Source organism: Leptonychotes weddellii, chromosome 10, assembly GCF_054177405.1.
Source record: "Leptonychotes weddellii isolate Sample4059 chromosome 10, ASM5417740v2, whole genome shotgun sequence".
Classification (NCBI taxonomy): Eukaryota; Metazoa; Chordata; class Mammalia; order Carnivora; family Phocidae; genus Leptonychotes; species Leptonychotes weddellii.
Window position 1 is genome coordinate 122435748 of NC_138378.1, and position 23381 is coordinate 122459128.

General features: G+C 50.3%; 1 protein-coding gene across 1 annotated transcript in view; it reads right to left on the minus strand.

Annotated features, from left to right (window-relative positions):
- LOC115942161 (gamma-2-syntrophin) overlaps nt 1-21379 on the minus strand; it is a 42807-nt gene extending 21428 nt beyond the window's left edge. The window contains exons 1-5 of the mRNA XM_081797263.1: nt 21254-21379; nt 13033-13089; nt 12892-12949; nt 270-313; nt 132-173 (exon numbers count right to left, since the gene is read on the minus strand). Of these exons, the coding sequence (XP_081653389.1) occupies nt 132-173; nt 270-299 (72 nt within the window). The 5' untranslated portion in view covers nt 300-313; nt 12892-12949; nt 13033-13089; nt 21254-21379. The remainder of the gene's footprint in view (nt 1-131; nt 174-269; nt 314-12891; nt 12950-13032; nt 13090-21253) is intronic.
- Between the last annotated feature and the right edge of the window lie 2002 nt (nt 21380-23381).

Sequence of the window (23381 nt, forward strand, 5' to 3'; positions counted from 1 at the left end):
CTGCTAAGTCTTTCTAGCGTTCTTTCCGGTTCACAAATACACTCAGTGAAATATGATTTACAGAGAAAAGTAATCACAACAAAAGAATATACAACAAGCAGAACAAAAGTTACAAAAGGAGGCACACTCACCACTTCTTCATGGGTTGCATCTTCTACGTTAATGCCGTTAACCTGAAAAGACGACAAATTGAAAAGTTTGAGGATGATATTGGTCACTAGAACTTTAAAGTAACAACAGAGCCAAGGGCTAACATTTGCAATACTGACCTGCAGCACGGCATCTCCTACGAACAACATCCCTGTCTGGTCAGCTGCAGGGTTGCAAAAGGGGCACAAGTGTTAAGAAACATTCAGGGACGTCATGCTTTGTTAGGGCACTTGTCCAAGCTTAGTGTCAGCAGCAACTGGAATGGCTTGTGTGTTGGCACATGCGCGTGCATGAGTGGGAACGTGCGTGTGTGCATGTCTGTGGGTGAATGTGTGCATGGGCACACGCATGCAAGAGTGTGCATGTGTGGGGAATGTGTGTGCCCATGAGTGTATGCACATGTGTGTGTATTGGGAATGTGTCGTGCATGTGTGTGGGTGAGCGTGTGAGCACGTGCACACTTGTGTGAACATGTGTGTGAATGCGTGTGCACGAGTGCGCACATGCGTGGGGAATGTGCATGCTTGTGAGTGTGCACACATGCATGTGTGGGTGTGGTTGTGTTGCACATGTGTGTGGGTGACCGTGTGCACTCATGTTGGTGAATGTGTGTGAACATGTGCATGTGAGCATGTGTGTCAGTGTGCATGGGGCGTGCAAATGTGAGTGCACTTGGGCGTGCATGGATGTGTGGACTGCATGGGTGCACATGTGCATGCATGGGCCCGTGTAGGTGTGGGAAAACATCAGCAGCCAAGCAGCAGGCACCCCACCCATCAGGCTGAACAGCCAATTTGAAGCACATTAAGAGAGTTACTTCGCAGACATGTAAGTGTTGTTTAATATGGAACACGAATGTCACCTCCTCCTAATGAAGAATTTCACCACCTTATGTGTAAAGTCTGATTCCCGGCTTTCATTAAGTCGGCACAGACAACGGAACAGGAATCCCAAAAGCTGTTCAGCATTTCCGCACTTTCTCGGGAACAAATTTACACAGACAGTTGTAATTAAGGAGACGGTGCGGAGAACACAGATGGGAACATGCCCTGGGGAGCCCGACAGAGGCTCACGGCACCATCCCCACCGCCCCTCCAGTCCTCAGGGGCGGGGACAGCTGCTTCCAGTAGATGAGCACATCTGCCCAAAATGCAAAGCATCTCGAATTCCCACCCTCCTATGAATTTGTTTCAATTTTTTAGTCTTTGGTTAAATATTGGAGACCAAATAATAAGCTATTCTTTTAACACTGCGATTCTCTATGTTCCCCGAATGCATTTAATGCTAATTGTTAATATTATATCTGGTCATTGACAAACTTTTTTGAAAATACAGTACAGCCTTTATTTGACTAAATGTAATGGTACTGAATTTAGGTAATTAGCAATGTTCTCATTTACACAGCAACCTTGCCCAGAAAGCCTGCATGGCCTGGCGGTGTGACCTGTCTCTCTCCGTGTCTATCTCTGGGTCTCTCTCCGCTCTCCCCACCCTTCTGTTTTTCCGAACCCTGTCCAGCTCTGAGCTGGGGGCAGGGAACAGGACAATGCTGATTTCAGGGGCTCCAAGTCTATCAGGTGACAATCCACACAAGGCAACAGAAGGATTATTGACTACTGACTATACAAATATTTTGTAAAATTATGCATGGTAGCATCCATATCCACATATAGCTCTAACAAGCACGAGAGGTGCAGACGGTCTGGTGAACCCCAGGTGCAGGACTTAATTGTGCAGGACCTCGGAAAAACCTAGAACACACACACAGTTCTGCCCTGAAGCTGAACAGAAACAAGGGGGGGTCCACACCAGGCTTGGTCAGGTGGAACGGGGTGAGGCAGGATGGGCAAGGGACGGAGCACTAAGGACAGGTAGTCATGGGTCATGGTGTGAGGCCCTAGACACCATGTCACAGGAAGGGACTTAATTTCACTGCTATCATGCATCCTTCAGGGCCGGGCTACCCCTCTGAAACCCTCGCTTAGTGACCTGCACATACTTGCCACGCAGTGAACATCAGTGAAGGACACTTTTATCCCCCGAGTCTTTCTGGGAAAATGTCATCTATATGAACAGTGAACTCAGGCAGTGAGAAGTTCAACATTATCTGAAAAAATATTTTTTTTTGTTTCCAGACATTCAGATATGAAGTCTTAAGAGTTTGAATAGTGAGGTTCTTATCTGCAAAATTACACAAATCTACTCAATAAATATTAACATATTTGTATATGGACATTTAATTGTTTCAAGTGTATATGTGATCTATCCCTTTGACGTGTCTGTGCCTAGAACCCACTGACTCCCAGCTCTACCTGACCTGTCTGAACCCCAAGTTCTCAGCTCTCTGGCCTTGGGACCAGCCCCTCTGTGGCCGTGGGACCACCCACTCTCCAGCCATGGGACCAGCCCCGCTCCAGCCGTAGAAGCAGCCCCTCTCTGGCCGTGGGGATCAGTCTTATAACTGAGGCAACCCCTTGACTCTTCCTGGGGCCGTGTTCTCACGGTGTGATCGAACTGACTTCCTCCCTGTGCACCACATGGCAGCGCTCCCACAGGAAGCCTCTGCCAGCTCTCAGGGGTCTCTGTCTTGCTCCTTTCCGCAGAACGCTGACCAAGGAAAAGCCTCAGGTGGTGGCCAGTTTGTGGTCAGGCCTCCCCAAAGACGCTGCACAGCCCTGCCCTTCCCCACGGTCTGTGTCCCCGTCCCTGCCGTGCACCAACCACCTCAAGTCACTGCTCCTTCGCAGAGCGTATCTGTGGCCTTTGAGACTGACCTCTGCTCAGGTATTTAAAACAAATATTCTTGTCTTCGCTTTTGTGAGAAAGAAAAGGACAAAAGTAAAAGTTTTTTCTATTAAAATTAAACAATAACAAAAATGTGATGGTGTTAGGGATCTGTTAAAAATAATCATTTGGTATCTTTTTGAGACCGATGTCTCAAGAAGAACCCACGCAAGGCTCTGCAAAACCAGAATTATCAGAGAGAGACTCATCATCTTCCGTGGTCTTGGTCTAACTTTCTGAAAACAAGCCCACGTCCAGGACATCCCCCGTTCTCGGCAATTCTGCCTAAAGCACAGACTCACATCAGCAGTGGGGCTCCACGTGATTCTTGGCGCCGTGTTCAGCCCGACTTCAAGGGCAGCCTTGCTTATGGATCCTCCCAACGCTGAGGGAGGTGAGATGCAGAGGGAGAGGCCACCACCCACATGGTCTCCACCATCTCCGCAGGTACGGGACACGCACCAGCCCTGGTGCTCACCAAGGAAGCCCTAAAAGCTCATGACCACCAACCTCAGTTCCACACCCTGAGCCCCACAACATACCCGGTCCAAGCACATGCCAGTCCGTTAGCCATGTGCGCGGCGACCTCGTGTCGTGGTCATACGTGTTTCACCTGATACTTCACGTCAGGTGAAGCAAACCAGTGGCGTCTGCAGTAGCCAGTCAGAAGACGGGCCCCACAGAGCGACAGTCCTCGGGTCTGAGCGCAGTCCCAGCGGCGCTTGACAGTGTCTGCACACCACACTGAGCTCATTTCCAAAACAGCACCCTTGTTCACCGTCTAGACTCTCCCAGATGCCATTATTCCATGTGCACAAGGGAGACTGAGTGCACCTGCCTCGAAGGCCTGCAAGGGCTGCAAGGGCTGAACGTCAGTCCTCGGAAGTGTTCACAGAGGACCTCTCCTCTCCTTCCTAGGAGCCCCGGGGAGATGTGCTTTTGACAATGGGAACACCTAAATTTTTGAAGTAATTTAAGGGATTTCAGACCTTTTGAAGTAAATAAAAAGGTATTTCCATCTCCCAGGACGGCCCTCAGCAGCGGAAGCCGACGCAGTCAATGGAATTGGCAGAATGTAAGGAGTGACAGCCAAGCAGGTCCCAGGCCAGTGCCTCTGGGGCAGACGGCACCATGGGGGACGCACCGGGGGACGCACCGGGGGACGCGCCAGGGGACGGCCGCAGCCCAGCCTACTGGGTCCTTGGTGCAAACCTGCTTCCCTTGATCTTCACACGCAGCGACCTTCAGAAGCAGGAATGTCGGCAGCCTCCAGTCCCCTGCTCTGCTTTGGTCAAGCTCTCTGCCGTGGGCTGCTGAAGATGAAGACTCTCCCCACACAGGAGTCACGTCCCACCCATCCTTCAGAGCCTGGGATCCACCAGAACATCGAGGTTTCAGCATTTCTCTTCAGCGCTGAAGTTCTCTTTTATTGTCTGTTTAAGTTGTTTATTTTGATGGCTGTAAAAACATACCTTTCATTGATTCGTCTACAATAAAGAAGAAGGAACGTTGAAATACTCCTCGTTCAATTTTCTCCAGCTCTAACCAGGCCCAGGGCTGGACCTTGGGACCCTCTCCCTCATACAGCCTGCGCACTGGAGATGAAGAGTAGAACGTGGTTGGTTACAGAAGCAGGGGGAGGTAGTTGGTCTCAAAATTCCAAATCCAGCTCCACACTCACCCACCCCAAGGTGAAAGGACTTTCTCAGGCTACATCTACACAAATCCGGTCAGGTCCAGGTTAACCCATCTCAAAGAGAAGGAGTCTACCAAGATTCACAGACCCCCAGGAAGAGTTAGGGGAAGGGACTCCTCTACCCGTGTGGGCACACGGGCCTGCATGTCTAGCCTACATTCTACACTCCTCTACTGAACGGACGGGAAGGTGAGGAGCTCTGCGGGCAGCAAGACCAGAACCCGGGACACAGGCCCCCAGGTCTGAGCAGTGACACCCCAAGGACACGGTGCTGTGAAATGTTCAAGTCTACAAAAAGGCAGCTCAGACTCTTCCATCCGCTCCCTGAGGCTGGCCCTCTGCTCTCCTGGTACCTGTCATACACTTACCAGGGTGTGCAAGATGGCAGGGGTCGCAAAGACCTCAACATGGGCTACACATACAGGAGTTCTGTCAAATGGAACAGGGGTCAGACGGGAAAAGCTGTAACATGCATTTGTTAAACTGATGAAATATCATGGGCATGAAAATAAATCAATCACCGATCCTATATTGTGACGACATGTTCATGGCAGCAAGATGCTAAATACAAGTGAGAATACCAAAGCAAAACAGAGGGGTGCCTCAGTGGCTCGGTCAGTTAAGCATCTCACTCTTGATTTCAGCTCAGGACATGATCTCAGGGTCGTGAGGTGGAGCCCATGTCGGGCTCCTCTCTCAGCAGGGAGTCTGCTTGAGATTCTCTCTCTTTCTCCCTTTGCCCCCCCCTGCTCATGCTCACTCTCTCTCTAATATATAATTTAAAAAAAAAAAGTAAAATAGAAATCAGGGGTCCAGGAGACCCACAGCTGCACCCCACACAGCTCAGACACTGGAGGAGGTCTGATAAGCACAAGACTGCAACTGCGGGAGCTCGGCCCCTTGCAGGCCGGAGAGCAGGGCACACCAAGAAGTTTCTGCGATCAACAACTGAATCAGAGAAGCTTATGATGTTCCTTTTGCTTTTTAAAAACATAAATATCATTAAGAAGGTACGTGTGTGACTCAAGACACTCCCTTCATGGGGACCCTGTTTGTGACCAAGCACTAGGGGCGAGTGGGGGAGTCCGCATCCCGAGAGGGTGCGGGGAAGCCAGGCAAGGTGGAGCTTCTGCAGGTGGGCATGCGCCTCAGGAGACCTGTGGGTCAGCGGGTGACCATGGCCAGCAACACTCGAAGGGCTGGATGTCCACCTGAGCATTTACGGTTTTCTGAGTGGAGAGGGTCATGGGAGATTTCTAGAGCTGCCACATAGAGTGTTAAGTATTAAGTTCAAAGGATGTGGACACACACAACACACGTGTGTTCTCAGTGTGAGTGCCACACTCACACAAAACTCCTCTCGGGCTCTGATGAAATCTTCATAGTAACCTTTACGGAAGGGGCCAAATCCTACTGCCTATGGCCATTTCAGGGCTTTAAGTGAGATCTGGGGTGATCACATCGCCAGCACCCCGCGAGCCACCCCGATGAGCCTGCACTTGCAAATCCTGAGCAGGTGGGCCTGGGCAGGTACACTCAACACCTGGCGGAAGCAGGGAGCGCACGTCTGAGACCGATCTCGTCCCACACAGCGGGCTGGCTGGGCTCAAGGCACACAACACAGCATGACACACCTCTCCACTAGTCTGTGAGGGGAATGCCACACGCACTGAGCAAGTTCTGTGGGGCCCCTCTCGCCTCCCAGGTGTTGCCAAGACCAGAAAGACTTCCCCACCCACTAAATACCACTCTCCTCACTGGCAGAATCAACAGGATCCGCTTGAGCTGCACGAGGTGGGGATGCCAGGAACAAGCTCTGTGCACCCCTGGATTCTGAGAAACCAGGGAGGGGCCCTGACTGTCAGCACTGTGGGGGCAGAGGCCGCCGGGCAGAGTGCAGCTCCCCAGAGCTGTGGCACCCTCCTGAAGAGAAGAGGGAGTGAAGGCCTGGTCACAGCACCCGCCCAGGGGGGCTGTGATGCCCCCCACGGCCTCGGTGGTCACCCAAGGACCCAGCTGGTCCAGCTTCCCGCTGTCGTGTGGAATCTCAGCATGCCCGCTCAGAGAAGCTTGACTTCCAGAGCCAGGCAAGATCTCCACACTGATGACTTCACAGCAAGGACAGTGAAGCCCAACCAGGACAAGTGAGCTCCTCAGGAACATGCTTCAAGGCTCCAGGGCCGGCTCTTCTGAAAGGCCATCCAAAGTCCACCACCCACAAAGCCCCAGGATCGTGAAATTTAATTACATCCTCAGACAGACCTGAGCGCAGCTTATCCTGCTTACTGGCAACAGCACATCTGCTCTACACACCTTAAGAGGTAATTAACCTTCAACTATGAAGCTTAATCTCTTGTTGGTTATGTGCATGTTCTGTCCATGCTCACACATACAGTGTACACATGATACATAGAACAGGCTCCGACGTAGGCATCCACATGTGCACATGCACATACACTCACACAAACACAGCAACTTGCATGCATGCATTCAGGGAGGCATGCAAAGGTCCTGTGCATCCCATCTCCGTGTCCCTGGGGACTGGAAAGGAAACAGGCATCCAGGATGTATTTAGGAGATAGAGAAAGTTGTAAGAGAAGGGTGGAGGTACCAGACAGAGGGGAACCATATGCAGATTGGCAGAAAGGTGGCACTGGACCCTAGGTGTCCTGGGTCTAAGTTCTTCACTATTTCATTTGACCCCTATATTCCTTCGTATTCTCATTAAAAAAAAAAAAAAAAAGCCCACAAGTGTATAGGCATTTCCTGTATACATTTTAGACATTTCTTCACAAGGTAAATGCAGCATCATCTCAGATGCATATTTGGGAGACAATGAAATAAACAAGAGACTTGAGGAATAAGTGCTCACCGACTAGTCCCCACTATCCAGAGGGTGGACTGGTATGAAATGCTGGAGTTTTCTAATTTTAGTAAAGATAATTTTACTACATTATTTCTAAGATTTTTTTTCTAGTTGGTAACCATTTATGGCTCATTAATTATTAACAAATGGAGTAAAAAGTCATATAGTTAAAACCACATATTTTAGGAAATTTATGCATAAAATACAGTAAATTAGGAAAAATTTCAGTGTGAACTTGGAGTCTGTAAAAGGAAGTGTTTTCTAGCTCACTACATTAAATGTTCTGACAGCTGCCATACCTGCTTCTCTACTTGTCACCACGTCCTCGTGTCCCTGGCTCCCAGACCTCGTGCACCAGCAAGAAAGTGCTCCCCAGCAGGTGCCGATTACACACTTGGCACAGAAGCAAGCACACAGGTTGGGAAGCCAGTCATGAGCTTAATTAACAGAAGAACGAAAGAGAGGCAGCACGAGAAAGTGGAATACAGCTAGAAAGGTAAGGACCAAGTAGGGACTTTGTCATCACAATGTGAAGAACTGGTCATAAGTATTAAGAAAAAGCATCCAATGGCGTGCCCCAAAATAAGGATTAGTCGAGGTTTTGAAAAGCAGGGCTAATGGACACACGAGATCCTTTGTCTCCAAGGAAATGAAGCTGCTGAAGGCACAGTTGCTGACAAAATGCAAGTGAGGGCCCCCCATGCTTGCCCAGGCCCCCCCCCAAGCCACCGCTCCCATGACAGGTGCATCTCCTCGTACTGTTCCAGCAGAGGGTGGGTCTCCTCCTAGTGAAAGGAGGTCCTGCCCTGCCCTAAACCCAAGCTGGAAAGAGCTGTCCCAACAACACGGGGCATGCTCATTCCCTCGGCCTTTCTGGGGGTGGATTTGGGGTCCAGTTCCAGTTACTGAGGTGGAAAAGATGTTTGAAGGCCTTCTTGAATGAAGAGATGGCCCTTCCTAGGGGTGGCCTCCCCCATTTCTCTTCTGCCCTGCATCTTAAACCGCAAGTGCTATTTTGCAAACGTGAAACAGGTAACTCGAGGAGAAGCCCTAGTTGCTAAGGATGGCTCCGCGGAAGGACGGGAAGAAGCTGGGGCCTGGACAGCTGACTTCTTGTTGAGTGAGAACAACAGACCCGCATTCCTTTAGGCTGCTGTACATTTAGGTTACTTCACAGCCAAACACATCCCTACCTGGACCTGAATCCGGATTTTCATGATGCTAATTTATCAGGGCAATACCTACTGAGGACCTCAGAGACGGGCCAGTTTGGCTCTTTGCCGGCCGTGTGTCTGAGGACCATCTCTGCCGTGTATCTGTGCCTCAGTGTTCTCATTGTACAGTGAGGGTGGCCACAAGAGTCCCTATCCAATAGGGTCCTGAAAGGTCCTAGGATTCATGGCTGGGCACAGAAAGCATTAGCTTAAGTTTATATTACATTAGGTATGGGTACCTAACTGAAGGCGTGTGCCTCAGCCTGGCTCGGGCCACGGTGCATGGGGGTCGGCCAGCGGGCTCCCCACGGAGCTGGCGAGGGACAGTGCCTGAGGTGTGCTGGCAAAACCTCTGGCTGTGTCCTGCGTGCAGGCCCCGGAGGGACTTCAGATGCTCGCTGGAGGTGGAAAAACTGTTGCGGAAGAATCAGAGGTGCCAGAGGCCAGCCCAGCCCAGGGCCTCTCTCTGTGCCTCTGCACCCCGCTCAGGCCCCCACTCCTTTCACAGCCCAGGTGGTCAGCTGCTCCTGTTCTCCGTGGACATTGCATCCTTAGGACATCACCCATTAATTCAGGTGCTTCTCCTGTTTATTCCCCTGAGCCTCACACAGGTAACTGGGCCCAGTATGCCTGCACCTGCCACCACACGGATCCCCACCCCCACTCTCATTTCAGCATTCACCTGACCCCCAATATCCACTGTGTCATTTTACCAAATGCCACTGGATGCAGCTGAAGCTAAAGATACAGGGACTCCAACAGGAGTCCTGTGGAGTCTCAGTAAAACCGCGCCCGGGGCCCCCCTTCAAAGCGCAGGAGAGTCTGGTGGCCGGTGTCCACATCCCCGAGCTGCTAGCATGACCACTTCCTACAGCAGCCAGGTGATTGCTCGTTAATGGAAAACAGATCTCACCACCCTGCGTTTGGGAAGTCCTCAAACCACGCTCTCACTCACAGATACAACCCAGGCTCCTTGCAGGGGCTTCGGAGCCCTGAAACCCTGGCCACTGGCTTCTCCCTGCCCTGAGCTGCTGTGTGTCCTCTTGTCCATGTGCAGAATGCTCCTGCCGAGGGCCGACTTCCCCTGACCACGTCACACGATCCCCCTCACGTCCACCCCCACACGGTTTAGTCTCATAAACAGTGGTGGTCACCACCTTCTCCAATTCCCTGTAACGGCAGGCTCACCACTGAATGCCCAGAATAGAACCTCTTCTAAAGAGGTTATCTGTTGAATGTGGTTGCACAAATTCGCAGATGAATGAGTGGACAACCCAATTTCCCCTTTGACCTTCTAGTTTATAGCCCCCCGGTTCCTGAACGCAAAGCCAGGTAGACGTCAGGTTCCCACGGTAAGAGACTGAAGCTGCGGAGAATCCCTCAACATCTAGGCCTTTCTTCTGGGGACAATGACCCCTGCCCCCAACAGGAAGGGTATCCAAGCTATGGAGGGTGCTGGCCATCTCCCTGGGGACAGTCAGTATCCCCACTTCCCACCGCTCACCCGGAGTCTCCGGTCTCCACAAGCAAATCCTAACTCGTCAAGTTGCTGGACTGGGTACCAGTCTTCGATGACATGTGATGGCGGCCACGCTGCGTCCCCGGGGCTCCGGCACACGGAGGCCCCACACCGCTCGCACCAGGCACCAGATGCAACGGCAGCTCTGCGTGGATTCACGGCAGCCAGAGCCTCCCTGCCCGCGAGACACCCGCCCTGTGCCATACTCGGAAGAGGTGAACTACACCAGACCAAGCCCCCGGTCTCTCAAGCTCCCAGGTCACTGAGCAGTTTATGCTGACTCTCAAAGTGCTCAGGGTGTAGAACATGCAGTCGGTGGAAAAGGGAAGCGAGGGTTCTGGATGGCAGGCAGACCCTGGCAGCAGCAGGGTGGGGGACACCAGCCGTCGCATCCAAGAGTGGCCTGAGCTGGTGGGGCCTACGGAGCAGAGGGATAGGTGGCCACGGGGTGGGGACAGGGCCCTGGCTCTCAGTTCGCAGGCCACTGACGCTGGAGACAGAGGCAGCCTGAGAAGACAGGACAGCTCCGTTCTGAGACCAGCCGGGCTTGCATCCCTCGTGAAACTCCCACCAGCACAGGCAGAAATCTCGGCTCAAGAGGGAGACCTCAGCGTGTTCTGGCTCCAGGACTGGTAAGAAGTCTGGGAATCCACTGGGTCCCAGGTCCCCCGGGGAGCCCCCAGCTCACAGCGGATGAGATGCATTCGGGTGACTTGGCGTCTTTCTTAAAACTGCAGCTTGGTTTCTCACGTGTGGACACGGTGACCTGTTCATCCCTCCACAGATATAGGAGGTCTTCTCTCCAAATTAAGCATGAAATCCCTTTCTGCTTTTTATCTGCTGGTTAATCTTACTTCCTTGTTGTTGTTCTTTTCTGACACTTACATTCGTATCCATAAGTCAGAAACTCCACTAATGCAAAATAACTGTGAATGTTCACAAGATTACAGAAACAAATACCTCTGAGCCACCTTCCTTCAATTACCAGCCAGCCAAGCAGCTGGGCCCCAGGGCGCAGAAGTAACCAGATGCCCTCATTCAGGAATAAACTGATTTCTTTGCACCTGGCCGATTCTCACTTTAAAGGCACTGGAGAACTGTGCTCTGCAAAGCCTCAGCCCCACAGTGATGCTCCGGGTGGTGCACACCAGAAACACTTCAGTGCCTGGAAGGTCTGTTTGGAGATGCTTTAAAAATGTCAACAAGAACGACCATCTGATGCGGAGACCAGTGGAGCTCCGTCCTGCCGTACATAGTTTTAATAAAACCATATTTTCTTACAAAACTGAAACTCTTTTGTGTCACCAGGAAAAGCAGACTCAGGAGTACCGTGCTCTGGCTTCGCCTCGTGACCTGGTATCCTTGGAGGCCCCGCTTCCTGGCAAGGACGGGGATGGTGTCTTTACAGGCTCATTTGCCTCAATCTCTGAGTAAACAGGATCCCATCTGCTGCAAACTTCAAAGGCTGGTTTGCAACTTTGCTCAACAAGGGGAAAAATGTGTATTGTTGAGCCGATTCCACAATGTCCTTTTGGTGAAAAGGAGTGTTTCTGCAGATACAAATGTGGTGATTAAAATCCTTCTTCTCTGCACCAATGAGTCAAAGTTGGTGTGCAGAAATTCACATTCCTCGTAAACACAACTCCAGCCACTGACCCATCACCACTGCCCTTGTGCACGCACACCTCCAGAGCACGCAGTGTGGGATCCCAGGCCTGCACCACCTCTCCCGGCAATCGCTGGGCTGCCGTGTGCTCTGACATTGGGCTGTGGTTTGGCAGATGGGGTGAACCGTATGAGTGTGCTGAGTAAAAGCATGAGCTTATTCTCCACTCTTCACCCACACAGGAACGATTCTAATGTGTGGGCTGCCAGTCCACGGTGGGTCACCACATCCCTTACCCCCGTTTTCAGGGTCAGGGACCTGAAGTGGCCCCTTCCCACGTCCTGTCCAATCCTGGCTCGGGGACAGGAGTCAGTCCCCCTGCACACACTGGCCGCGTGCCCCCCTGGCTCCCACACCAGGCAGGGGACGTGGTCCCTGAGTGGCAGGGACCAGGCTCCTACAGACAGAGTAGAGGGCCCACTAAGCCGAGCTGGTCTGTGCCATCCATTAAAGTGATCTTATTAGAAAGATCTCCCAGCTTATGAACAACAACCCCCCAACACTGGAGGTGACCAGAAGTCCCACGTCCCCTTTCCGCTTCTGCACACAGTGACCTCAGTCAGTGGCAGCTGTGGTCTGATCATCCCTCCCGAGGCCCAACGGTCCAGCCGTTCCGGCCTCCCCGCCGAGCCGCTCCTGGAGGGTGGGATGCGATTTTCACCGCAGACCTCCAGGAGCACCGCTGACGGCCAGCAGTGGGGGCAGGTCTCCTTTGCTGTCACCCCGCTGCAAACACCCAGCATCCCAGCCTCGGCATGTGTCCCCAGAGCACTGCTCCCATCGGCCACACAGGGAATCGGTACCTCTCTTAAGGGCTTGCAGTGTCAGCGGAAATGAAATAGGCACAGTCGTGTCAAGGGGAGGAGAGATGAGGCAAAAATAAAATGTCAGCTAAACGATGAAGTAAATGAACAGCAACTGATTTCCATCATTTTCAAACACGTGTTATCTTACAAACTGCCGCGAGGCGTACTTGGGACATCCTGGCCGTGTTACCTGCGTGGCCTCTGAATATCCTCGATATGACGACAGGGACCCTGTGCTCGGCACCTCCCTGGAAGACAGGCAGAGAGAGGGGTCAGGCTCAGCGCAGACCCACACACAGAAAGAATGTCACATGGAAGAATGCATTCATACCTTTATACTCAGGCCCAAGCCACCAACGGGCTCTCTGCGAAGCGTAACAGTTCTGTGCTTTAAAAAATTTTAGAAAACAAAGCAAGTTGAGGTTAAAATGCATGATCAGAGAGCGAATGCAAAATGCAGATATAAATTCATAATTTAAACTTAAGTAACTGTTTAAATTCAGCAAGACACCATTTCACATCCTCAGTCTGTGGTATTACCTAGAGGAACAAAGACCTTGATTAAAAAAACAGGCAAACAAACGACAAACCAGGCCCTACTGCAGCCGTATTTAAAATCCGCGGGCAATCCCTGCACGTTGGCCCTGCCTTCCCGTTCCATGTCAGAGGACCGCAGGCCCATGAGAAACGGCCCACACTCTCCCAGGGAGGGACCAGAGAAGCTGCAACCCATACTCAACCCGCCTTCAAAACCTGCTCTTCCCGCCAACCCCCAGCCTGGCTCCCTCCCACCGTGCCTCTTGCCCAGACCAACCACTTTTAGGCCCATTTTTAAGTAGTCAGTGTTGACCCATGCATGCTGGGCATCACCCTGTCCTCTGACCACGGGGCCGGTGGTGATGAAAAGCTGGAAGCCGAGCAGCACCCGTAACCAACAACGCCCCCAAACCTCTCACTCCAGTAAATTAGCAGTGCGCATTTTGCTTGGTCTAAAGTGACCAATCCTTAACCAGATGCACCAGATCTGTGGCTGAGGGTGAGAAACGGGCCCAGGGGTGGAGGAAGCGGAGGGTCAAGCATGTTCGTGCCTCAGAAGGATTCCATGGGAACATCAAGAATGACTTGCGCTATCTGCTTTCTAAGTGACAGCGCAGACGCTTTCGGCCTGTACGGTGGCCAAGAGTGTGCTTGCAGAGCAGGGCAACCGGGGACAAGCCGAGGTCAGCAGGGCCCCGAGGGGCTTCCGCACGAGTGCGAGACCTGCCTGCCGCCAGCAGCGAGCCAGTGGGAACTGTCTGGCCGAGGAGGACGCCGGGTCTGCAGCACATCTCAGGTGTGACTCAGGTGTGACTCCATTCTTGGGAATGAATTCACCATAAGCTCAAAGTAAAGAAACCAAAAATTGGAACAAATACAGCTCCTTTAAAGTGCTCATGTAGGCATCCATTAGGTAACACTTTAATAGAAAATTTTATATTTTGAGCTTCCCTGTGGCTGTAACATTCTCAGCTGTTGATAGTTTATGCAATCACAGTTCGGGGACGCAACTTCACGGCGATGGCTCGTTTTCTCCTCGTCTCCGGGCGCACCCGAGTGACGGTGAGGAGCGGGCCCAGTGCACGCCCGGGACACACTCATGGGGCTCCTACTGGGTCCTTTCCAAGTACTGAAACACCAGCAACCTGCCCCCCGACTCCACACAAAGGGCAGCAGGAGCAGAGGTGATTTAAATCACCTGGCGGGAAGACAGAGATGCTCCTGTGTGTGGGGAGCTTCCCTCCACAAACTCCCAGAGCGGACTCCCAAGTCAGCCAGCGTCTTGGGGAGCGTGAACAAGTGAACAAAGCAGAGGGATATCATTTATTCACACTCTCACTCATTTCATAAGCGCCGAGTTCCTACTGTGTTTGGGGTGACATGGGAATGTGTCTCAGGCTTTCCCAGGAAATACTCTGGGCAAGAGAAGACTGGAAAATTGGGTCATCCGATATTACACTAATCAAAAATCTCTACTATAGGGAATTTGTCGAAATATTCAACAATGGTTTTCAACTTTCCCCATTAACAGAAGCATTTGAACCTCACTGAGAGCAAGCAAATATACATCAGAGAAAAGAAACAAGAGTGTTTCTGTTTTGACAGACTTTGTCACATGACATTATAAATCTGTCGTTTTATTCACACATAGATCTCAAGAGGATCATTCAAAGAAAACATCAGAAAATGGATCACCTGTGGCAAAATGGGTTAACGCACACCAAAACTCTGGACTAAGAGTCCCAAATTCCCAACAGGTGAAAGATGAAAACATTATGTCATCAACTTCTTTAACGTCTCGTTAACAGAACAGAATTATCTGTTATTAAGCCAGAGTACTATTTATTCAAATATTTAGTCGATGCAATCTGTCAAAATTCCTTTTCCAAGCAAATGTGTCTCAGTCACATAACCCTCTGCAAAACTGAATTTCTGCATCTGGAAAATGAGGGTTTTTTTAGATTCCAAACTTCATTCTCCAGAAGTCTCATTATACATTTGATTGTCCTACCATAGGATGTCACTGTGGACTGAACTGTGTCCCCTCAAATCCCTATGTTGAAGTCCCATCCCCATGGGACCGCATCTAGAAGTAATTGAGGTTAGAGGGGTCACAGGCTGGGCCCCGTACACAGGGCTGCTGTCCCCATAGGAGCAGGACGAGGGGGACCCCAGAGCCCTCTGTGCGCTCAGAGTAAGGCCGCGGAGGGCACAGCAGGAGGATGCTGTCAGGGAGAGAGCACCTGACCTGTCCTGTGTGGGCAGCTGGGCCCACAAAGACGAGCCAGCCGAGGGAATTACGGGAAACCACCAAGTTTCACAGAAACCTCTGGATGGCAAGTCTCTGGGTGAAAAGTTCTTCTTCCCGATCTTCCAACTCCCTCAAGGAGCGTGGAGGAATCTCGCATTTCACCGTTGGGAGGAAAGTTCAGCCAGTCCGTGTTCTCACAAATGAAGAGCATGTAACTACTAGGGCTCTAGAATGATTGTGGTGTTGTCATATTTAAGAATTTTGTTTTTCAAAACAAGATTTGTAAAAATTGGTTCATGGTGATGAAACCGTCCACAGGGTGGCCTGGCTCAGGCCCCTCCTTCAGGTCCCGATGTCTCAGGACCTCACAGCTAAGTGAGAGATGGACACATTAACTTAAAGTCCTGGGAGAAGTTTCCAAAGCGGTTCTGCTAACATATGCAGATGCTAATGTCATCACAAGGCATTTTCTAATTCAACCGGCCTGTCGTTCTTCACCGAGCACACTCTGCAGAGTCCGTTCTCCCGAGCAGAGGGACCTCCTCCAGCGAGACGCACCTGCCCCATAAATATGCTTCTCTTTGGTGTCTGGGGGCGGCTCTCACTTACTGGAGGAATGAATTATGAATTCAATCAAATGTATAATGAGACTTCTGGAGAATGAAGAGAATGAAGTTTGGAATCTAAAGTAACTATTCAATAAACTCATTTCCAACCCAATTCAGCTGTGTTTTTCACAAACATAAGAGATAAGGTCCTAAAGAAAATATTCTGTTTTATCATTTAATCCCAAACTATGTTTTGACATTTACCGACTCCTGATTTATGGAGCAAAGAATAGGATGCAAAAAGGAACTAGAGAAAGGATATAAACTTAGGTGGATAAAGGTAGTAATAATGTTTATTTTATCACAAACAACAACAACGGAGTCGTGTGCGCTGAACACAGAATTTATCAGTAGGGCCAGCACCCCGGCAGGCGAGACAACAAATTCATCTGTCTCGGGAAGTTTAATACAAGTTTAATTCTTTACTCCAAACTAAAATATCAGTTTGTTGATAGTCCTCACAGTACTTGTTATGTAAGAAATGAGCCTAATTTTTGAAAATGATTTTATTAAGTTCATTCGTTGTGATATACCTGAACAATCTGTAGGAATCGCTGAAGGAACGGCCGGGCAACTGCCAATCACTCTATTACTTATGTTCTTCCGCATCTTAATTTACATGTTCCTTATCGCTTTTTCTAAAACTTTTGAACTTTTTAAAAACTTTAAGCCTTTTTTTTCAGCAAAAATGGGGGGACTGACGATTTTTCTGGAAGGCATTGTAAGCTCAGCTGACCATCGGTGCCGCTCTGTGGCCCCCTCACAGGGTTTCACAGATCCGTTTCTAGGGAAGGGGTTTTGTGCTCAAAACTGATCAACTCTTTGTCCTTTCTACCAAGATAAGTGACACCCAGGACCCAGGAAATAAATATTCCAAAATGCATCTTCTGGTACGTATAAACATATGTGCGGGAAGGTGGAAACAGGCATGGTCTTGGATGTGAAGTCTACAGGGTGGCAAAGCCAACCTACAAATACCCAGAATGGCAGAGTGTGGGCCACGACCTAACATACTTATAGGGCAAAAGCTGAAAAGCCAGCACACGAGGAGCCTAGAATGCGGAGCCAAAATGTCCCAGACCTAATCTAGATCCCCAGTCGGTATATAGATCTGTGACCCTCGCCAGACAAAACCTGCCCACGAGGAAGACAAGAGCGAAGCCGCCCCAACGCATGCAGAGGGGAGAGGGGAGAGCGAGCACCGGACAGCAAAGCGAGGAGAGACTGCAGGTTTGCCCTCTCCACCCAGAATCTGCCAGGCTCCTGCAGCCAGGGCCTGACGCCTTTCATCCACCAGGTGAAATCGGCTGTTCTGCCTCACGCAGCGGCAGCGCCTGCTCATTCCAGGGGTCCCCCCTTCACCTGCGCTCAGCACCCACCACCCTGGGGTCTCCCGTCTGTGCTCACGTGGGATTCTTCAGACGCTTCCCGGACTGCGACTTTCGTGTCTAATGTGTTGTTTGCCCGACACACAGAGATTCCGGTTCCGTGCTTGGTTCTCATCTTTATTTCAAGACGTTCCCTGCTTGCAGGTCTGCTGGGTCCTCTTCTCCCCCGTCACACTCCCATAACCTCTCGTGTCTAGAGGCATGGTAAACACCTGCGCTGCAAAGCTGCCCGTTTTAGGTCAACGTCTGCATGGGTCTCCAAGTCCGCTCGTGAAGATGTGACTTCCCGGTGCTCGTGCAGAGCAGGGGAGAGAGTTGGGGCTCCCGTGCCCGCCCAGCCCCTGGACTGTCTCCCAAGGTGTCAGGCAGACACCAAACCAGGCCGTGCGCAGGCAGACGCCAGCTCCCTGTTCATGCCAAGTTGGCAGTCCTCCTCCTCTCCGGCGGACATTCCGCTGGCTCGTCCCCCTGCATCTCATGCTCCCCCTGCGGGGCTCCCGGGAGCCTCCCCTCGGCCCCATGCGAGCAGAGGAGCGGCTGAGATCCTGCCTGACCTCTGCCACTAACTGGGAGCTGAGCTCAGACACTCCTGAACCTTTGTGTCCGAAACAGTAAAACGAGGACACGGAACCCTCTCAGGTACATTCACTGTCACTAAAAGTAGTGAATACAACACAGATTTATTACAATGTTGTCTTTGTGTGCATCTTCCTGCCACATTCATTCAAACCACAAGCATAAACTCACAATTAAGGAAAATGTAATGTGTCACATGTGCAGTGAGGATTATAAAAATAAAACAATCTAAACAAAAACTCTGAAACATGAGAAAAAGCTAGTTCTTTCCCCCAACAAAGCACACACTTTCTTTAGAAGATAATTAGAAATCCTCAGATTTTCCACATTCAAAATGCCCTGTTGCTATGGATAGAAATATAAATGAAATAGGAGTTTGTGGATTTGAAACTCTGGTGCTACCCTGGCAGATTTTAAAAATCCACTAAATTTAGTTTTGCCTTCTCTCTTTTGTGACAAGAAGAACACCTGTCCTTAACTGACACTTGAGTTATTTTTCAGCAGGTTCAAATTCAGCGCCCAGCGGTGTTTTCTGGAACGGGCAGCCTGAAAAGCGGATGCAGCTGGAGGAATGGAGTTCCGCGCAGACTCTGCCTTCCGTTCCCAGAGAACCGAGCTCCCGCCGGGCGTATCCCCAGGGCCAGTGCCGAATCACAAAGCTCATGGACGTTGACGCGACATGGACCGTGATGTCGGGCCTGGCGAGCAGGGCGGGCGCTCTCGGGCTCGGGCCGTGTGACTGGCGTGTGCGCACGCAGGAGCTGACCCCATGCCCTAAACCCTGTCGCCTGTGACGTGGGGGTCAAGGTGCACCTGCTGCATAACCATGCTGTGCGTTTTTGGTGAATTAGGGTATAGAACACACTCAGAAATGCCCTGGCACCGGGGGCAGAATCATGCATGTCAGCAATGACTGTTCACGGTAGGTTTAGCATCCAATCTTGGGGTCCGACTGATAAGCTTATCAATGTCTGCTAGAATTTAATATCTACACTGTGTACCCAGTAAATATGTGTTGCACCAAATCTGACAATTTTCATCTCCCAGGACCCACATGGAGACTCCAGGTTCGGCGAGGCATGAGGCTCCCTCATTCCTTCTGTTGATCCACTGTGGATTGATCAGACCTTCTACACCTGCCCTTCAGAATAATTTTAAGTGGAAAACAGTCATGCTCAGCCAGCTTCCCAGTGCAGGTGCCTTGGACACACTCAACATATAATGCGGGGAGCTACTGCTCTGAGACTCCCCAGAGGTGCTCTGACTCCAACTCTAAAAACCACTGTGACCTTTGTTAGAAAGAGTTCTTCCTGTTCTTCCAACACATGATGAGTTCTCACAGCGAGATGGTGTTATTCTTATCAACTGCAGAATTCAGGGTTCCGGTTCAGGTTCTGATCTCAGGAGTGGATCATGTCTTCCTGCAAACAAAACTCTCCCCAAATTGCCTCCGAAACCATCCAACCCAGGGACGCGTGTTCTGGCAGAGATCGCTGGAAGGGGCCCGGCTGATGCGGAACACAAGTCCGCGTGCCCCGCGGCTCTCCTCGGAGCAGGGCGGTTTGCGGGCATCCAGGAATCACTGGAAATTATAAACACAACTCTGCAGCTGTGAACACACACTCCTAGGAGGGAGAACTTAACCTTAGGTAGAGAATCTGACGTTATGAATAAAACAACGTAATTTACTTTTCCTGGACAATTTAGCATAGAAACATCAAGTGTTTTTTGCTATAAGCTGCGTGGGATTCTCTACAGGTTATGGACTCACTGTGAAGAAGGATAATTTTTTAAAACAGTTACAAACTCTTCTCTGACGCTGCTCTCCCCAAACCCACCACTGCTGGGTATTCAGAACAAGTGGGGGGACAGTAGGTCGAATGAGGGGTTAGTGACCCTCGACCTCCGACCCTGCTGGGGCCCCCAGGGAATAGCAGCAGGAAAGGCAGCCCCCGTCCTCTGCCCTCCGTTGTGGTGACTTCACCCATCCTGGACCCACAGGGAGCGTCCAGAACGGGACCAGAGACCCAAAAAGGGCACAAGAGGGGCAGACATGGGTCTGGGGCAACATGGGGGGGGTTTCAAGTGGAATACAGGAGCACTTCTGTTCTCCACGCATGTGGCAGGGGCCGCGCATGTGTAAGACATGCACATGAGCCCGGCATTGCTTCTGTGGGGGTGAGGGGGGCCACATCGGGCCTGCCCAGGAAAGATGTCACACTCTGCAAGCACCTGCACCTACTGAAGAAACACCGATTTGGGGATTACAGATGGGGAGCAAGTGCCCTGTTTACTTTGTTTCCAAGGTGAAGGTCATGAGGACCCAGAAAATCATGAAGTAAGGGGTCTCCAGGGCCCACGCTCTACGAGACCCAGCCGTGAACCGGGGAATGGGAACGCTTTGGGGATATTTTCAAAAACACACTACAAACAACTTATTTTCAGCAACATGATTTCTTGAATATCAGTTTTTGTAGGTCCTGGGTAGGGATATTCGAAGGACAGAGCAGTGAAATGTTGATTCTGTAGAAATATATATATATATAATTGCAGGTATAAATATATATATATATTTATACCTGCAATTATCTGAGCTCACAAGAAGGAAAATAGGAAACTGACTATGGTTTTAATAGAGTATACTTCATACACTACACTGCATATTTCCTCTATCACTTACAGCTGTCCTGTTTGACCTAAACTGAAGTAACACTGGCCAGAATTATTTTCCCTAATCTTTACTCGATATTTAACTGTATCTGCTCAGTACGTTTCTTACCCTTCAGGAAAGTTCACTGTGACTGAAGCCAAAAGAAGGGCGAGCCTTAGCGTGGAAGCGCCTGTTCACGTCCCAGAGACCAGGCAGAGCTGACACCTGACGCGGGCGAGTGCCCGCTCTGTCTGCCGCTGCTCATGGTTTCAGATGTGAGGAAGCCCTCGGCAAGTACGGTACTCTCACGTTCCGTCTTCACTTCCGACAGAGTGTGTCCCATGGCACACCGTGGTGTGTGGGGAGAGCTCCTCCCGGGAAACACATCAGCGAGGAAATTACGGAAGGCAGGGAGACAGAAACCTGGTCTTGTTTTGTGGCTGGGGATGTTTAAATAACAGGGGAGCAAACAGTCCTGAGAACGGGACCAGAGTGGGCCTCCCCGGCGCGTCCACGCGGAGCCCGGCGCCGCAGGCACTTACACGTGTGCCGTGACTGCTCCCACCGACACAGACCACGTCTCGTTTCTGGATCGTGAGGACCTCCTTTGTCAGCTCCAGGCGGACGTCACGGGTGCTTCCAGATGCCTCGCGGTGCAGGAAGGCAAAGCCAGTTCTGGTCTGTGGGGCAAAGTGGAGACACAGGCGGAGGGTGTGAGCGCAGGGGGCGTGGGTGAGAGGCAGGACCACGGCTCGCTCGGCACAACCCCCAGAACACGCACCCGGACGGACCATGTGGGGACCGCAGAGCGGCATCCCTCTGGCCATGGCTTCATTAAGTGAACACACAGTAAGTATGAATTCTGAGTAATTGTTTCTCAACAGCTTTTACAGGATTTAAATACACGTTTTTAAAAGAAAGTTAGGGTTTTCTTTAAAAGCTTGAAAATAGTAGTATTTTGTTCAAATCAACTTTTCTACCTTTAGAAAGGCTCTAGTTCCTACTTTTACCAAAGCTCTTTGAATGATAACCACCCCTTTCAGAAGATTCAGAGAGTAACCGTTTGAAGATTTATTGGTCTGGAGCAGGAAATGCTGAAAATCAGCAAAACGTGTATCAGAGTTCTCATCAATACATGGAAACCAACTTTATCAGAAGTACCCAGTGGGGCCCACTCACTGGGTCCCGGAGGGCTGGGGCCCGCGGGCTTCCTTCCCCCGCCGCCCGGCAAAGCAAACTGGGTTTGTCAGCAAGCGCAGACCAGGAGGGGACGTCCGCAGGTAAAGGCCTTCTCAGCAGACGAAGAAAGGAAGGTCAGACAAACACCTCTGGACAAACTAGAGGTGGCCTCCTGGTGTGTGCAAGTCACGGTCAACGGCGTCTAAAGGTGCCCTGCTTCACTCGGGCGCCCCCCGCCAGGCCCAAGGAGGTGGGTCTCAGGGGCGGAGCAGGCCGGTATTTCTGTCCGTCTGGAGCACCAGGTGCCGTATGCAGAGTGCTGCCTGCACAGCCTTAGGTGGTCACCCTGCCGGCCGGGAGGAAGGGAGGAAGGAGGGAGGCGGGATGCTTAGTGGGGTGGCGGGAGCTGCACCCTCAGGCCAGGACCATGAGACGGGCCCACGCAGGGGCATGCGTACCAGGGACCCTTCGAGGCTGGCAACCAACCACAGAAACAGAAAAAGAAGAAACTTACAAGATCACTGGTAAATTCCAAAGATGGCATTTGATAAAGTTAAATATTAATTAAATATTTAATTAATAGCTTCATAAATTAATAGTTAAATATAAAACGTTAACCTTTGGGAAAATAGCTAAAAAAGACTAAGAGCACTTGTCATTCACCATGTTGAATTATCAAAAGATTTCCTCCGGGGACAGAGGCTGAAAAAAAGATGTGCGTTCACCTTTGCCATTTCTCTACCACACTGTGCTCCTGACCAGTGCAATTATATATATAATATATACTTTAAATATTTATGGTGCATAAAGGAAAGAAGAAAAATGAAGCTAGTTCACAGATGGAATCTCTGAGCATGGAGATAGTTCAAAAAGATCTATATCTACGTCTGTCACATGAACACTTGGACGTTTAATCTATGGCCTTAACATCATTACCAGTTAATGGTGTATTACGACAATACTGTGAAAGTATGTTTCAATATATCAGCAACAAATAATAACAGCTGAAATAAAAGGATATAATTCGCAGAGCATTAACAACCGCCATATCCAGAAACCAACTAATGAAAACTGACACACTAGGTCTCTACACAAAAATTTGAAAGTGTTACTGAGAGGAAAATAGTAAGACCTAAGTAAGTTACAGATCATGTTCATGAACTGGATGAATTCATACTGTGAAGTTGTCATTTCTCTCCAAATTAATCTACAAATTAATCTCTGAATTAATCTGTTGTTGATTCAAAACAACAGAAAATCATAAACCCCAGTAAGTTTTTAGAAACTGACAAAATAATTCTAAATTTCAAACAGAAACGCAGTCACGTACAGTCAAGGCAATCCTGAAGAACACCCAAGCTGAAGACTTATAATGCCAAGTATCAAGAACTATTTTGAGGTTATAGCAATTAAAATATGGGGTATTTACTCAAGAAAAATAGCTCAGTGGAGAAGAGAGAATACACAGTCCAGAAAAAAATCCACGTATGT